The following is a 17,602-nucleotide window of genomic DNA, read 5'->3' on the forward strand; positions in this document are numbered from 1 at the left end:
AGTGCCTGGAGACCGATTAGGATCCCACTTCACCCAGAGCCCTTAAGGGATGGGGAAGGAAAACGGCATGTGGCTCCTGCCTATGTACCCGCAATGGGTACCTCAACCTTAACAGCACCGCCGACCAGAGTGGGGTGAGAAGGGAGCATGCCGGGGGCCCTGTTATGGGCCCTCTTTTCTTCCATCCGATATAGTCAGCAGCTGCTGCTGACTAAATTGTGGAGCTATGCGTGCATGTCTGCCTCCTTCGCACAAAGCATAAAAACTGAGGAGCCCGTGATGCACGGGGGGGGTGTATAGGCAGAAGGGGAGGGGCTTTACACTTTTAAGTGTAATACTTTGTGTGGCCTCCGGAGGCAGAAGCTATACACCCAATTGTCTGGGTCTCCCAATGGAACGACAAAGAAAAACGCATAAAGACGCAGTGAGCAAAAACGCAGCAAAAAACGCACCAAATTGCGTCAAAAACGCGTGCGTTTTTTGCCGCTTTTTTTGACACGGGTGCGTTTGTGCGGTTTTTGCCGCAAAAACGCAGCGTCAAAAAAAACGCAGTGTGTGAACCTAGCCTTAGGCTGATATCAATTGAGACCACAAATAAAACCTTTTTTGTAAAGACAGAACATCTTTATTGTGTACAAAGCATTGACAGCAAATTTAGTTCTTGTAACCTCTGCTGGCTCTGCGTCCTCTGGCACGTTCAAACTTTCTGCCCTTAGAGCGAACGTAGGGCCTAGAAGGAAGAGAGAATTATGAGGACAAATAAAACCTCTAAATGTAATAAAGCCATGTATGCAGAGCTATGCATCACCCCAACTGCTACAACTACTTCTGTAGGGATGATTACCCCATGTACACATGCAATAACCACAATAGCCATGATGACCATTAGGCTCAGACAAGTGCTAGGTGCAGTTGCTGAACAGCGGCTTTTTTTAGTACAGGTTTCTTTCCAACAAAACCTTTAAACTACTGATTATAAGTAGACATCTTAATACATGAAGTTTACCAATTACCCTACACACAAAGTAAGGTACACATCCTATAAATGAGACTAAGTGTGTCCCAGTGTAGGAGAGGCTGAAGAAAGTGAGGGTGCAACCCCTAAAGTAAGGTGGACTTTAGTAGTCACAACTATGAGAGAAATAGAGTTGTCAACTTACTTGGTGTGACTGTGTGGGGTACCAGGAGCCTTTCCAAAGTGTCTGTACACCTCACGTGCCTTACGGGGGCCTAATAAAGATGAAAAACAGGTTTTTGGCTGTTATGACAAGAGGCATCAATAACCGAATTGTGGAGAATCAGTTCTGCTTTCGAGGCAATCTAGAGTTCAGGATCAGACATTGATCTGTCTAGCTCCTGAGCACATCTTTACCCTTAGTATTAGTTATGGAAATTATGGGCTGGATGGCATCACAAGATGCGTTTTATACAATAGCAACACACTCATGTCTGGCCATAATAATATGGAATTTAGCAATTATTTATTGTAATGCTTCCTATACTGATTAGTGAGGTAGATAAATCCCAGCAACTGCATGATCATCATTTCCTGCTGACCACTACAGATCCCACCTAAGTTGTTGGGGGAGAGGGGGGGGGGGGGGGAAGTAAGACTCAAGAAGGGGGATGTCTGGCAAGATCTGGGCTATACAGTAGAGCCTTGCTTAACAAGAACAATCCGTTCTGGGACTGTGCTTGTTAACCAAGTTACTCGTTCAGCAGAGCAAGATTTCCCATAGGAAATCATTGCAATGCTGACGATCCGTTCCACAACTTCTAAAATGTCCCATCCTGGTCCCCTATTCTATCATTACACACAAACACACACGCACATATGCTCACCTTACCTTCCGTTCCATCGCCGGTCTCCTGGGACTTGCTGTTCTCTGGTACGGGGCCGGGCTGTGTAACACGTTACCATAACGACAAGGCAGGAACTTCCCGGCCAGAGCGCTGACATCAAAGGCAGAGCCGCTTGCCTCCGATTGGCCAGCGCTCTGCCTTTCATTAGCGGTGACAGGAAGTTCCTCCCTTGTCGCTATGGATGCAGATACACAGCGTGGACTGGAGCGCAGCGGCGCACTACAGCACCCAGGAGGCCGGCGATGAAACGAAAGGTAAACATATGTTATATTATATGCTCACCCTACCTTCCGTTTCATCGCAAGCCTCCTGGGTCTTTTAGTTCGCCGCGAGGACCTCGCGATGTACCCGGGAACTACAAGAACCATGAGACCGGCGGTGGAACAGAAGGTAAGGTGAGCATAATACTGTATGTGTGTGCGTGCGTTTGTGCGTACATGTGCGTGTTTGTATGGACTGCAAGTGCGGGTCAGAGTGTGGTGGATGGACGAAACCGGAAGTGTGCGCGGTGAGGATTTCGCTCGTACAGCAAAGCTTTCTCGTAAATCGGGTTACAAATTTACAGAAAGCTTTGCTTGTTAAGCGAAATTCTCGTTAAGAGGGTTACTCGTTAAGTAACTAATTTAGAAGTGGAAGCAGCCAGATAATGTATTGTTTATAACACTAATTGTGTTGAAATTAGACTAAATGCCGTTTTGGCATTTGATACTGCTCACAGCAGACAAGCCCATTTGTTTGATGGTTCTTCTATACAATGGGTACAGAAAGCATTCACACCCCTTTAAATTTTTCACTCTGTTTCTTTGTTTACATTTTTGCAAATTTATTAAACAAGAAAAACTGAAATATCACATGGTCATAAGTATTCAGACCCTTTGGTCAGTATTGAGTAGAAACACCCTTTTGAGCAAGTACAGCCATGAGTCTTCTTGGGAATGATGCAACAAGTTTTCCACACCTGGATTTGGGGATCCTCTGCCATTCTTCCTTGTAGATCCTCTCCAGTTCCGTCAGGTTGGATGGTGAACGTTGGTGGACAGCCATTTTCAGGTCTCTCCAGAGATGCTCAATTGGGTTTAGGTCAGGGCTCTAGCTGGGCTGATCAAGAATGTTCACAGTTATTCCGAAGCCACTCCTCTGTTTTAGCTGTGTACTTGGGGTCATTGTCTTGTTGGAAGGTGAACCTTCAACCAAGAGCACTGTGGAAGAGGTTTTCTTCCTGGATATCTCTGTACTTGGCCACAATAATCTTTCCTTCGATTGCAACCAGTTGTCCTGCCCCTGCAGCTGAAAAATCCCCCCCATAGCATGATGCTGCCACCACCACGTTTCACTGTTGGGATTGTATTGCGCAGGTGATGAGCAGTGCCTGGTTTTCTTCCACACATACCACTTAGAATTACCACCAAAAAGTTCTATCTTCATCTCATCAGACCAAAGAATCTTATTTCTCATAGTCTGGGAGTCCTTTATGTGTTTTTATGCAAACTATGCGGGCTTTAATGCCTTGCACTGAGGAGAGGCTTCCGTCGGGACACTCTGCCATAAAGGCCCGACTGGTGGAGGGCTGCTGTGATAGTTGACTTTGTGGAACTTTCTCTTATCTCCTTACTGCATCTCTGGAGCTCAGCCACAGTGATCTTGGGGTACTTCTTTACCTCCCTCACCAAGGCTCTTCTCCCACGATTGCGCAGTTTGGCTGGACGGCCAGGTCTAGGAAGAGTTCTGGTTGTCCCAAACTTCTTCCATTTAAGTATTATGGAGGCCACTCTTCTCTTAGGAAACTTGAGTACTGTAGAAATTCTTTGTAACCTTGGCCAGATCTGTGCCTTGCCCCAATTCTGTCTCTGAGCACCTTGGGCAGTTCCTTTGACCTCAGGATTCTCATTTGGTCTGACATGCGTTGTGAGGTCTTATATAGACAGGTGCGTGCCTTGCCAAATCAAGTCTTATCAGTTTAATTAAACACAGCTGGACTCGAATGCAGAAGTAGAACCATCTCAAGAAGGATCACAAGGAAATGGACAGCATGTGACTTAAATATGAGTGTCTGAGCAAAGAGTCTGAATACTTATGACCATGTGATATTTTAGTTTTACTTGTTTAATAAATTTTCAAAAATTTCTACGTTTCTGGATTTTTTTTCTGTCAAGATGGGGTGCAGAGGGTACATTAATGAGGAAAAAAAAATACCAAATGGCTGCAGAGTGAAAAATTTAAAGGGGTCTTAATACTTTCCGTACCCACTGTATATATAAAGGAAGAAAAAAAAAAAATATATCCGACAAGGCACTGTTATTGGACTCAACAGCAGAGGAACCGGAAAGCAATTGGTTAACATGCCTAAAATATAAATATCACAAGGGGAAGCAGGATTTGAAAATCAATTGGGCCATCCAAATTCTACAGGAACATGTGGGAATTTAAAGATAAAAAAAAAAAGTCGGCCTTTCCACTCCAAGGTCCCAGATAAAGGCTGAGCACATAATTTATGCATGGTAATGTTGAGTTGGAGTCCATTGCAATGAGGCAGAACGGAGAACCTTTCTGTAAGGGTAAACTCGCACAGGAGTATACATTTTTTTAACTTCAGGATGAGGGCTCGTGTCTTATGCTAACGAACAGGTGGATTGTGCCGGCGCCGCGCCATCATTCACCTCCCAATGTAAAGAACAGCACTGCTCCAACTAACTAAAGGACACTGATGTTAATGACATTTCTTACTTACCTGACAGGAGTACAGTGTTCTGGCCTTTAGGGGCGGCGAGTGCCAGTTGGTCGAAAGTAAAGATTTGGCCTCCTGCTTTATGGATTCGGCTACGAGCCCCGCTGGTCACTCTAAGAGCACAAACCTAGGTGGAATAAAGAAAGTCCTGGTGTGAAATTGTTCTTTAACCTCCTGAGACACATGGTTTCAATTTCTTGACTTCTCCAAGACCTTTGTTTCATTATGAAGTAGGTGACTTCTATCCAGTGTGTGATCTAGGGCCAGGTCAGTCAAGCCATAGTCTACCCAGAAAACATGGTTATCTACACCCATCGGGCTAATCCACAGCACAGGCCTGAGCATACGCTTCAGATTCCTGCTGCAGATCATGCTGCATGTTTCTAATGTACCTTTATAAACTAATTAGTGAGTTATACAAACCTCTCCAGTCTTGAACAGTTCATTGCTACTTCTTACGCATACTGACATTATACAACAAGCATTCATGTGAAATAGCAACAGGTCAGACCCAAGTCCAGCAATATCTCATTTACTGGGCTGTGTGCTGTAGTTTTGATAAAATCACTGTTTTATCAGAAGATCATTACATGACTAGTGTACCAGTTGTCATATAGTCCTCCACTTCTATGAGCCTTGTATAACCTGCTCATAATACTGATTGAATGCTTTCTGTGTACACCGTGCATAGGCAGAAACCTGCCAGTGTTGTGGACAGGGTTATACAAAAATTGTTTTTTACCACAAAGCAAAAAGGTTCAAAAAACCCTGCTCCTGGGTCTGCTCCATACACCCACACCCAGTAGAAAAAAGGGTTAAAGCAGTCACTCAAGAGCTATGAAGCAGCACAAAGCAGAATAAAGGGTCATTTCTACATTCATAGGACAGCTAAAACTGTACAATATAAAGTATATTTAAAGGGACTCTGCACAGAACTGCTCCAGATGGGTGCAGGCGTACGGTGCATCTTGGCATGGCCAAACATTTAGGTCATGTGCCCACGCTGCGAAAAATGCGCGGATTTTGCCGCAGATTTCTCGCGGAAATGCAGCGGATTTTTCAGAAATCTGCAGCACAGCTACTCCCCAGCAATTTCTATGACATTTGGGAAATGCTGTGCCCACACTGCGGATTTTTCCGCAGCGGAAATCATGCGGATTTCCGTGCAGAAAAATCTGCAGCATGTCAATTATTGTTGCGGATTTACCTGCGGATTTTGCCTATTCAATTGAATGTAAAAAAAACAAAAAAACACAAAAAAAAAAAAAAACACTCACAAAATCCGCAACGAAATCCGCACCTATGAAAAGGTGCGGATTCCGGGGGAATGCTGCGGATTTAGCTGAAGAAAAATCCGCATATACAGAGCCCCGTGGGCACATAACCTTAGTGCTTCCCTTGAAGACGCCCGCAGGTCTTTACACTAACACAGCAATAATGACGACAAATACAACCTAAAGTGCCATTTGCCAGTCCCAGTCTGGGCACTGCGGACACCACTGCCAGCAGCTCAAATTCTTCTGAAACTGGGTCATATAGGGTTTAATTTTGGACTGGTGACCTGACCACGCTGTAACCTGTCAGTAGAATACCCTGGTAGAGAGAACGCTGTACCTTCAGTTTGGGGATATTCTGAATCCGGACATCGTCAGTGATGCTTCCGACCACAACCGCTGTTTTGCCATCACGTCCAGGGAGCTTCATTTTGCGAATCTGTAAAGAAATAGATTTCATTAATGGTTGAGAAATAAAAGCAACTCAATCCTCACGGACCTTGGTCTGTCCTCTGGTTACTAAGCAGTTATTTTGTACATAAATATGCTCAATTTTTTTTTACCCCTTGCTTGTCAAACATAAAACATAAGAAAAAAGCATGAGTAAAATAAATAATAAAGTTCTAGACAATCATTCTACATATCCCTTATCACATGTTCAGAAACTGCTCCATTCGCCAGTTATAAGGGTTGTCAAGCACAATGGCGAGGCTTTCTACAGCCTGCACTTTAATGTGCCATTTACACTGATTACCCCCATTCTGTGCAAATCACGAGTGAACGCCTCCATGAACACTCGGTATACAGAGAGCCTCTCGGCATATGCTCAGCAGATGAGGGGACAGCGGACGTCACTGCGGACATGGACATCTGAATATGACGTCAGTTGAAGTACCGAGGAGCCGAAGAGCGCAGTGACATAACCTGGCTAATTAAGACCAACACTACACTGGGGATAATCAAGGAATAGTAGTAATCTAAAAGTGCAGGCAAGATGGATCCATATAAAGGCTCTTCATTGTGCTAGACAACCCCTTTAAGCCACTGCCAAAAGGCTTCTTACAGAATTTGTTGTCTAGCTGTTAACCTCCTATTAAAATAAGCTTTCTGCAGTTAAAACACAAACACCGTTCTGTTACACATGCCATAGTGCTGCAGCTTACACCAGAGAATCACAGTACCAGAGTAGCAACATGTCCGGGGCTGCAACCGATCACTGCAGTCAGTGATAGCAGTCACTATGGACAAGTTATCGCACCGCAGTATAAACTAAAGCAACAAGGAGCATGGGCAGTGGTAAGACAGTAAGGAGAGCTTTCATTCTGTTTTTTTTAATGGACAATCCCTTTAAAACAAGTCATCACCCATCATCAGGAAAGGGGATATCTTACTGATCAGGGAAGGTCTGTGGGTCAATACCGTTGGGAGGCGCACCAATCGGCATAATGGGGCACTACCGCACCCATTACAAAATGAAGCAGTAGTGTGCATGCCTGACCACCAGTCCATTCCCTAACTATGGGGCTGCCAGAATAAGCCAAGCGCAGCACTTGGGAGTCCCATAGGGAATGAATGGTGCGGAAGTCACACGTGCGCACTGATGCTCCATTTTGTAACAGGAGTAAAAGTGCCCTTTTCTGCTTAACGGTCAGACCATTCAAGTGATAAAGGAGAGTCCATGGGCACCAACTTATAAAACCCAGATACTGGCTTCTGCTGGAGGCCCTGATTCCTCGACACCACAATGCATGTGGCTACTGCAGTAAGGAGGAGAGGTTCAATCAAGCACCCCTCAGCATTCACCTGCAGGAGCCAAAGGATGAGCCTTTCATCGGTGCACAGCCAATTTGTCCCATGTTACCCATAATGAGTTCCTGAATACATCTATAAGCAGGGATTACATGCGCCAGTATTGGGCAGCACGGAATAAATCCCAAAAGGCGAAAGCACCGATATCTGATGAAGCAACCATTCACTTACCAGGCGGGACAGAGAGAGGGGTGGCCGGTTGGTGCGGCTCATGAACAGACGCTTCAGTACCACTCTGTTAAAGCTGGAGTTGGTACGACGAGCCAAGAAACGATAGAGCTGAAAATGAGGAGAAAGTAACGTTATTGTACAGAGCGAGCTAATGGGGGATGGCAAGAACACGCACACGAGCACAAACACACAGTGCTGACCTTCACCAAGAGCCTCAGGTAGATATCCTCACTCTTGGGTTCCTTACGCCGCACCTTGCGGTCCTTGTTGTGGCGGATATCAATACCCTGTGTAACAGTAGGAAAGAAAGATTACTTTATGTAGACAGTAAGGCATCTCCTCTATTTATGTGTGTTAGTTTTGTCATTCTGGCACTATAATGAAAGGCCAGAAGGAAACTGAAGTCAGAACTGATCCCATAGTTTTCTACAGGACTGTTCACATTACTCAGCACTAGTGATGAGCGAGCATTACCATGCTCAGTACTGGTTACGATCAGTTGGACGCTCGGACGGGCTCAACTTGTGAACAGAGTATAATGGAAGTCAATGGGGGACTCGAGCATTTTTCCTCATCAACAGATCTACAGAGCTTAATGATCGGCTGCAGCGGTGACGTCATTTCCAGCACTGCAGTTAATGAAAGACCAGAGGAGCAGTGGGGACACATTGTTGGCCCGAGAGGGCAAGTAAAACTCAGTTTGTTATTTTATGAGGGTAATATTTAATATTAAACAATATTGAAGAAGAGACGTCATCTTTAAGGCCTGTTTCACACATCCAGCATTTCACCACCACTCCAGTGCAATACAGTACAATGCCATCGCAGCAAGCTCCGGTCACATACTGTCATGTGACCGGAGCTTGCCGCGATGCGATTGTACTGTATTGCACTGTACTGGAGTGTAACGGATCCGGCAAAGCGGCGAAATGCCGGATGTGTGAAACGGCCCAAAGACATTTTGACCTCAGAAACTAGTTTCTAGATCCAAACTGAGTGTCCCCAATCAGGAAGAGTGTCCCCAATCCTGGCCCGCAGGAAGAGCGTCCCCCTCAGTGTCCCCAATCCTGGCCCGCAGGAAGAGCGTCCCCCTCAGTGTCCCCAATCCTGGCCCGCAGGAAGAGCGTCCCCCTCAGTGTCCCCAATCCTGGCCCGCAGGAAGAGCGTCCCCCTCAGTGTCCCCAATCCTGGACCGCAGGAAGAGCGTCCCCCTCAGTGTCCCCAATCCTGGACCGCAGGAAGAGCGTCCCCCTCAGTGTCCCCAATCCTGGACCGCAGGAAGAGCGTCCCCCTCAGTGTCCCCAATCCTGGACCGCAGGAAGAGCGTCCCCCTCAGTGTCCCCAATCCTGGACCACAGGAAGAGCGTCCCCCTCAGTGTCCCCAATCCTGGACCACAGGAAGAGCGTCCCCCTCAGTGTGCCCAATATTGGACCATAGGAAGAGCGTCCCCCTCAGTGTGCCCAATATTGGACCATAGGAAGAGCGTCCCCCTCAGTGTGCCCAATCCTGGACCGCAGGAAGAGCATCCCACTCAGTGTCCCCAATATTGGACCACAGGAAGAGCGTCCCCCTCAGTGTGCCCAATCCTGGACCGCAGGAAGAGCATCCCCCTCAGTGTCCCCAATATTGGACCACAGGAAGAGCGTCCCCCTCAGTGTGCCCAATCCTGGACCGCAGGAAGAGCGTCCCCCTCAGTGTCCCCAATCCTGAACCGCAGGAAGAGCGTCCCCCTCAGTGTCCCCAATCCTGGACCACAGGAAGAGCGTCCCCCTCAGTGTCCCCAATATTGGACCACAAGAAGAGCGTCCCCCTCAGTGTCCCCAATATTGGACCACAGGAAGAGCATCCCCCTCAGTGTCCCCAATATTGGACCACAGGAAGAGCATCCCCCTCAGTGTCCCCAATATTGGACCACAGGAAGAGCGTCCCCAATCCTGGACCATACGATTAGTGTCCCCCCATTCACAGCCTGACACTGACTTCCTGAGCGCTGTACAGCTGTAGCTGTGGGGATGAGCTATATGGCAGCATGGGAGCACGTAGCAGTGCAGGGCGCAGAGGGATGACAGGAGCTGCGGCCCCATGTAAGTCACACACGGTGACACCGGCACAGGACCCGGCTCCGCTCCAGGCGGCTGAGCGGACGTGTCATGTGTTCGGGGTGGTGCTGCCCGTGTCCACTCCGTCGTGGCACAGCGGGCACGGGCAGCAGCACTCCGCCTGCAGGCACAACGGCCGCCACATAACCGGTTATTCTAACGTCAGACTCGGTTTCTTTTCCATACTGGTCCAGACCGAATCCCGCCAGTAAGAGGCTGCACATGGCGCCTCAATAGCCCGGGACAACAGCTGTAAACAACCAGATGGAGGCGGATTAATAATCAAACTCTGCTTCTCACCATTATGGCGGCTGTGGCACCAGCGGCTTCTCGGGAGGAAAGGAAGGAGGAGCGTAAGCTGCGGAGGCTTATGGGAAATCACGGAGGCAGGAAGTAGTCAGCCAGCAGAGGGGTAGTTCTCTCCTCTATCCTCTATGGTTGGAGGACTTTAGGTATACGGAAATAGGAAGTAGTCAAACAGCAGAGGGATAATTTTCTCCTCTCACCTCTATGATTGGAGGAACTGTACGGAAACAGGAAGTAGAAGGTATCTGTGTCCGCTCTATGGTTGCTCCAGATGTATGTCGTTTCTGCCATGTTTCCGATGTGCCGTGTATTGTCCGGTACTGCGCTATGGTAGATGCAGCCTTCTCCATAGATGAGCATTATTTCATATAAATTGGCTTTTTCTAATTAGGCAGAACTCTGGCATACACAGACAGAGGAGGCACTGTGCAGGGACAGTATACAGGCCCCTCCAATCTAGCAGCTCCTCTTACTGCCCCATCCTCCAGCTTTGGAGGTGGCTGTGCCTCTCACCTCTTGGGCCCAGTGGTTGCCCCCAATGATGTATCCACCCCTACTGAATATAAGCCGGGCTCTTACATTGCTCGCCCTTCCCTTTCCCGTTGCTTTCTCATTGCTTTCCCATCTCTCATATCCCTTTCTCGTCGTTCTCCCATCCCGTTCCCATCGCTCTCCTATCCCTTTCCCTTCATTTTCCCATCGCTCTCCCATCCCTTTCCCGTTGCCTGCTCATTGTTCTCCAATCCCTTTCGCATCGCTCTCCCATCCCTATCGCGTCCCTTTCCCATTGCTTTCCCATCTCTCACATCCCTTTCTCGTCGTTCTCCCATCACTTTCCCATCACTTTCCCATCACTCTCCCATCCTTTTCCCATCTTTCTCCCATCGCTTTCCCATCACTCTCCATTCCCTTTCCCATCACTCCCATCCCTTTATCATCACGCTCCCATTGCTTTCCCATCACTCTCCCTTGCCATTCCAATCTCTTTCCTATGCCTTTCCCTTAATTTTCCCATCTCTCTCCCATCCCTTTCCCGTTGCCTTCTCATCATTCCCATCCCTTTCCCATCACTCTCTTACCCCTTTCCTATCGCTTTCCTATCCCTTTCTATCACTTTCTCATTGCTTTCCCATCTCTCATATCCCTTTCTCGTCGTTCTCCCATCCCGTTCCCATCGCTCTCTTATCCCTTTCCCTTCATTTTCCCATCGTTCTCCCATCCCGTTCCCATCGCTCTCCTATCCCTTTCCCTTCATTTTCCCATCGCTCTCCCATCCCTTTCCCGTTGCCTGCTCATCGTTCTCCAATCCCTTTCGCAACCCTCTCCCATCCCTATCGCGTCCCTTTCCCATTGCTTTCCCATCTCTCACATCCCTTTCTCGTCGTTCTCCCATCACTTTCCCATCACTCTCCCATCCTTTTCCCATCTTTCTCCCATCGCTTTCCCATCACTCTCCATTCCCTTTCCCATCACTCCCATCCCTTTATCATCACGCTCCCATTGCTTTCCCATCACTCTCCCTTGCCATTCCAATCTCTTTCCTATGCCTTTCCCTTAATTTTCCCATCTCTCTCCCATCCCTTTCCCGTTGCCTTCTCATCATTCCCATCCCTTTCCCATCACTCTCTTACCCCTTTCCTATCGCTTTCTTATCCCTTTCTATCACTTTCTCATTGCTTTCCCATCGCTTTCCCAACACCCCCATCAGTTCCATCCGTTTCTCATCACTCTTCCACTGCTTTCCCATTATTCTCCTATCCCTATCCTGTCGTTTTCCCATTGCTCTCCTATCCCTCTCCCATTATTACTCTCCTATCCCTTTCCCATCATTCTCCCATCACTCTCCCATCCCTTTCTCATCACACATTGCTTTCCCATCACTCTCCTATCCCTTTCCCATCACTCTCACATCCCTTTCTCATCATTCTCCCATCCCTCTCCCATCACTCTACCATCTCTCTCCCAACCTTATCCAGTCCCTTTCCCATCGCTCTTCCATCCCTTTTGCCATTGCTCTCCCATCCCTTTCCCATTGCTCTCCCATCTCTTTCCTGGACCTTTCCTATATTTTGTACCCTGAGGACTGAACAATTCTCACTATTTCAGGTTGCATATGGGGGTCACACAAGGGCTGGTAATTTGCAGAACAAGTTTTACTTTTGTGTTATATTTTGAGGTACATATAAATAAATTATTGATTAGGTTTTTGGGGCTCGGTAGATATCTGTATTCTGGCCTTCGTCTTTTTGGTACATTACACATTACATTGTGTTGGTCAGCTCAGCACAAGGCAATACAAGAATTATACAGACTTTTAATATCTTATTGCTTTAGTGGAATAAAAACAATAAAAATAAAAGTTTTTCTATTTCCTGAGAGCCATAACAACTCATATACAGGTGAAGCAGTGTGGGATACAGTTTTTTTTAGAACAAGTGTCGTTATTATTGACATCTGCTACTTTTTACTCACCTTTCATTCTCTGCAAAGTGGGGGTGACTGAAAAAAACCCATTTTGTTTGGATTGGTGACACTGAGGGGACATTCTTCCTGTGGCTGCTTTTTTTTTTTTTTTTAGAGTTTACCGTACAGGTTAAATGGAACCCATCAGTTTCCCCTGGTAGCTAAACAGCCCCCATGTCTTTATTAATCCTTTTATGTACTTCCTTTCCCTTTTTGTGGTTTAAAAAAATCAGTTTTATAATTGAACTAGTGAAATACAAATTAGTGGGTGGCTAGTTGTGGAGTGTTGTTTTCCCTGGAGTAATCACTCTTCTGTGGGTGTGGTATATTATGTAACAGAAATGTCCCCACTCTTTTCAATTATTGTACCTGTATGCATCCTGGCTTTATGAGCGCCTGGTTCAAAGAGGCGATGGCGACAGTCCGGGCAAAGAGCTGATGTCAACAGCCTGGAGGAAAGAGGCTGTGGTGACAACCCAGAGGAAAGTGCCAGTGGCGACATTCCAAAGCAAAGAGCTGGTATCGATAGCCCAGAGCAAAGAGCCAGCAGTGACAGCCGGGAGGAAAGATCCTGCGGGAACAATGAATACAATGAATAAGAACAAGTAGGTTCGAAATGCTTTTGTGAGAACTGGGATATTCATTCCTCTCATTGCGTTTTCCTGTTTTTATGGAATGAAAGTTTTTTAAAGAATTTCTAATAAATTTCAATTCTATGGAAATGTAGAAGGAAATCAAAACAGGGTTTTAAACGTCATGCCAAGCGCATATATGCCAGATTCTCATTATCGGTGTAGATCACCCCAGGATGAACTGCCCCCTCTAGAAGATAACACCAGTCCTCCAAGGCAAGCTTGCTAGCCAACAACTCACAATCTCCAATGGACTAACTTAATTCAGGAGCCGAGAAAGTGTTTGAGAAGAAGCCATATGGAACCATATGCCGAGAGGAATACTTCAGCATGAGCACTGCCCCAGCCCCAGAAGGAGAAGTATCCACTTCCAAAAAGAACTGCTTTTTCACTTCCAGTCTAAACAGGATTGGAGCAGAGGAGAGGGATTGCTTCAGGGAAAGAATAACTTCTGCGGCCTCTGGTGACTTTGCCTTAGGATTTTCACCCTTTTTGGTCTTGGCAGAGGTAAGAGCAGTCTGAGCAGACAAGAGGAATGGACTGCTGGTAGTAATTTGCGAAGCCAAGGAATCGCTGGATAACTTTAATCCCCATGGGAAGAGGCCATTTGAGAATGGACGACACTTTCTCAGGGTCCATCTTCAACCCCATATCAAAGATAACCTAGCCAGGGAAGGGAGGAGAGGTCCATTCAAAGATACACTTCTCAAATTTAGCATACAGGTGGTTCTTTCTTTGCCTCTGCAAGACCAGACGATAGTTTCTCCGATAAGTACACAGGTCAGGCAATAAAATCAGGATATCATCCAGATATACTACCAAACTAGTATACAGGACGTCACATAAAATATACACAAATTCCTGGAAAACAGCTGGAGCATTGCTGAGTCCAAATAGCATGACACAGTATTCATACTGACCATTCTGAGTGTTAAAGACGGTCTTCTATTCATCACCCTGTCAAATGTGAATCAGGTTATATGCCCCAGGAAGGTCAAGCTTTGTGAAGATTTGAGCACTTCTGAGACGGTCAAACAGCTCAGGTATGAGAAGGAGAGGATATTTGTTTTTAATCGTGAGCAGATTGATTGTAGTCAATACAGCGTCGGTGAGAACCATCCTTCTTCTTGACGAAAAATAACCCAGCTCTGGTCAGGAAGGAGGACATCCGTACAGATCCTCTAGCAAGGTTCTCCTTGACGTACTCAGACGGTCTGCATTTCAGCTGCTGACAACGGCTAGATACGGTCCCTAGGCGGAGTGGTTCTCAGCAGAAAGTCAATAGGACTGTCATATGGTTTGTGCTGGGGTAAGACCTCAGCCTCCTTCTTGTCGAAGACATCTACAAAAGACCAATAGGGAAGGGGTAGGCTTGGCAGACTAGATGGACACAGTTTTTGCTGGACAGGTTAAATGGTGAGGAGACAGTTCTTGTGGCAGGACTGACCCCAACGGATCACTTCTCTAGAGCACCAGTCAAGGACTGACTCATAAATCCGTAGCCACGGCAGACCCAGGAGAAGCAGATAAGCCAGGCCTGGTAACACATAGAAGACAATGTTCTTCACATGCAAAGTGAATCTGGAGTTCCACAGACTCAGTAACAACGTGCACAGACTTGGAGAGCGCTCTCCCATCAACTGCAGAAATTCACAGGGGATTAAGAAGGGGAGTAACAAGAATCTGTTGTTGAACTACTACGGCCTGCTACATGATGTTCCCTGCTGAGCCGGAATCCAGATATGCCACCTCCGTGAACCAGGCTTCTCTTCCTGAAATTTGCATGGGTAAAGTCAGGGACGAAGAAGTGTTATCTTTGTCTAGGGTGGCCTCTCCAACCAGTCCTAGGCTTTGGAGTTTCCCGGCTTCTCGTGACAGAAGTGGATACGGTGAGCAGCACTTCCGCTGTAAAAGCACAATCCCTTGGCCAATTGATCCTCCCAGCCAGTCTTGTAGCCTCATCCAGACTGACTTTTTTTTCTATCTGCCTCCCATTCTTTTAAGTCACCTGAGACCTTGGACTTAAATTGTTCCAATATGAATATATCCAGCACACGTTCTGCCTCCCAAGCACCCAATCCTTCTGTGGACTAAGTTCATGCTGTATGTAATGTGTTAGCATACTCCTGGGGTGTGTGCGCAAAGGACTTGTCAGTCTCCAAAACGTCCTCTGGTAGATATCAAGCATGATGGCATGCCTCTAGTAATTTTCTGCAAACGCTAGAGTAACATCTCCGCTACTTTCCTGGTATGAAGAATCCGGACTGTGACCTAACTAAGCCTCTGTCTATCCCCTTAATTTTAACGTGATCTTCTATCTGACCCTGTAACATTTGACTATCCTGCCTCACAACTTGCCCGGATAGTGACTAACATCACAAAGGGATAGGGGAACATCTATGGTAGGTGGAATATACAAGTCCATGGCTTGTTGCAGTCTATTGCATGCACTCACAAATTGCATTACTTTGTCCACTGAGCTTTTATCTTCCCTCTGCAGGATGTAGAGTTTTGTCCTCCTCTATGGAGCTAAAGTCCAGTAAGTGATCAGTTTCCTAAAGTGCATTTCCCTCACTGCTGATTATTTGCTGCAGTGTAGCAGGAAGTGGGCCTAATTTTCTAAGGCCTTCAGGTCACAGTGTCAGCACAGTCTGTCCGGGGCAGATTTAATGAGCAGACTGTGGTCTCTGAGTCTGTATTGGCTCTGGATCTGGCTCTGGATCCGGCGGTCTCTGGATTTTGGTAGTTTCTCCAGATATGGGGCCCATTCTGTCTGTAGGCTCTAATATATGGTCAGTTTTTATGTGGAAATAATATAATTCATCCAGTCACTGATATACCTCTCTTGGCTCTTGTCTATCAACTTCTTGATTCCAGCTGCTGTGGTTGGTGTTTTAGTCAGGATAGGTTTGGGTGGGTTACCTCGACCTCCCATATGTAGCAGGCATTTATGGAATGCTTTACTATATGTCTATGGCCATCTTAACAAATTGCATAACTTGGTCTAATTTATTCAAGCTCTACATATAGTCTATTAATTGTTCTCCAATAAGGACATGTGGCTCCCCTGACCTGGTCAGGCACCACTAAGTACTGCACCCATGCTGGGTCAGTACTTCAAGGTAATTCTAAAGGCTGAAATAGGGTGTGTATGCACAGACACATAGCAACCAGGTCTCCCACACTCTAGAGGGGACCCTTGGTCAGAACCAAGAGGGGGCGTGGCCTCCACATCTCAGCTAGTGGTGAGGGGAGGGGCTGGAAACTAAGGTGGCAGTGGCTGTCAGGAAAGTAAGAGTAGAAGAGCCAATCTAAAGCGGGGAGCGCAGAAGGAAGGAGCGAGCAGGCACGCGGACACGCTAGTCAGACCCTGCATGTGTAGTAGCCGTTAGCGGGGGAGAACGGTCACCAGTAGTTGGACAGAAAGACACTGAGGAAGTCAGCTGGTCGAGTAAAGCGCTGAGGAAGTCAGCTGGTCGTGTACGGAGACTCCTGGTGGCTAGGCAAGTACGGGGAACAGGTCCCTAGAGTAGATGTCCATTTAATTGATCTGCTAAACCTGCCAGTGAGGGGAACCACAAGTCCCACACCAACCAACTAGCGTCCGAGCATCAGCAGCAACGAGGGGGCCCATAAGGTGGATCGAGCCTGGAGCCATCTTCCTTGGTCCACGCTGCCAGAAAACGGGCCAAAAAGGGGAGAAAAGGCAGTAGCGACTTTCCTGGATGAATCCCACGGTACTTCAAGTCAGGGGTTATCCGAAACAAGAAGTGCTAGTGTCGCGGGCGGAGGAGGGGACGCTGCGCTCACCCACTGCTCGGGTCCGGCTGCTGCTGCTGCTCGGTGGTGGCTCAAGCGGTGGGCTGGATCCCGGGGACTCGAGCGGCATTCCTCGCCCGTGAGTGAAAAGGGGAATGGTTTTGGGGATTGATTGTCCGTGACGCCACCCACGGTTGTGGTGAGATTGGTGACACCACCGCTGCTCTGGACGGGGAGCCCGGGAGCGATGACAGGGAGAAGCTTGGATGTTGGTTCTTCCCTCCGTGGGTAGGGGGGTTGGTTGTCCCGGGGCCCGGTGAGGGAGGTAGGGATGGATGGCAGGCGGGTTACGGGGCCTGGTGAGGTGCAGGGTCGCGGGGGCAGCGCTGTGCCGCACGGCACGGTGGTACTCACTCAGCCAGTAATTCACACGGAGTCTCTGGTCAAACAAACGGCTGGATGGACGGGTCCCACAGGCGGCTGAGGTTGTTTCTGCTCCC

The 17,602-nt window shown here is 47.5% G+C and overlaps 2 protein-coding genes across 2 annotated transcripts in view; one reads left to right on the forward strand and one right to left on the reverse strand.

Annotated features, from left to right (window-relative positions):
- Positions 1–602: 602 nt before the first annotated feature.
- Positions 603–10,344, reverse strand: RPL18 (ribosomal protein L18). The gene is made up of 7 exons (XM_075327572.1): positions 10,243–10,344; positions 8,043–8,129; positions 7,843–7,950; positions 6,203–6,301; positions 4,592–4,715; positions 1,161–1,230; positions 603–730 (listed from the first exon to the last, which is right to left on the reverse strand). Exons 1-7 carry the CDS (start codon positions 10,243–10,245, stop codon positions 655–657), a joined length of 567 nt encoding a protein of 188 aa, XP_075183687.1. The 5' UTR covers positions 10,246–10,344; the 3' UTR covers positions 603–654.
- Positions 10,345–10,404: 60 nt separating this feature from the next.
- LOC142256376 (uncharacterized) overlaps positions 10,405–17,602 on the forward strand; it is a 60,391-nt gene continuing 53,193 nt past the window's right edge. The window contains exon 1 of the mRNA XM_075328016.1: positions 10,405–10,489. The gene's annotated coding sequence lies outside the window, so the exon portion shown is untranslated. The remainder of the gene's footprint in view (positions 10,490–17,602) is intronic.

The sequence above is a fragment of the Anomaloglossus baeobatrachus genome, chromosome 11, assembly GCF_048569485.1.
Source record: "Anomaloglossus baeobatrachus isolate aAnoBae1 chromosome 11, aAnoBae1.hap1, whole genome shotgun sequence".
In the NCBI taxonomy this organism is placed as follows: Eukaryota; Metazoa; Chordata; class Amphibia; order Anura; family Aromobatidae; genus Anomaloglossus; species Anomaloglossus baeobatrachus.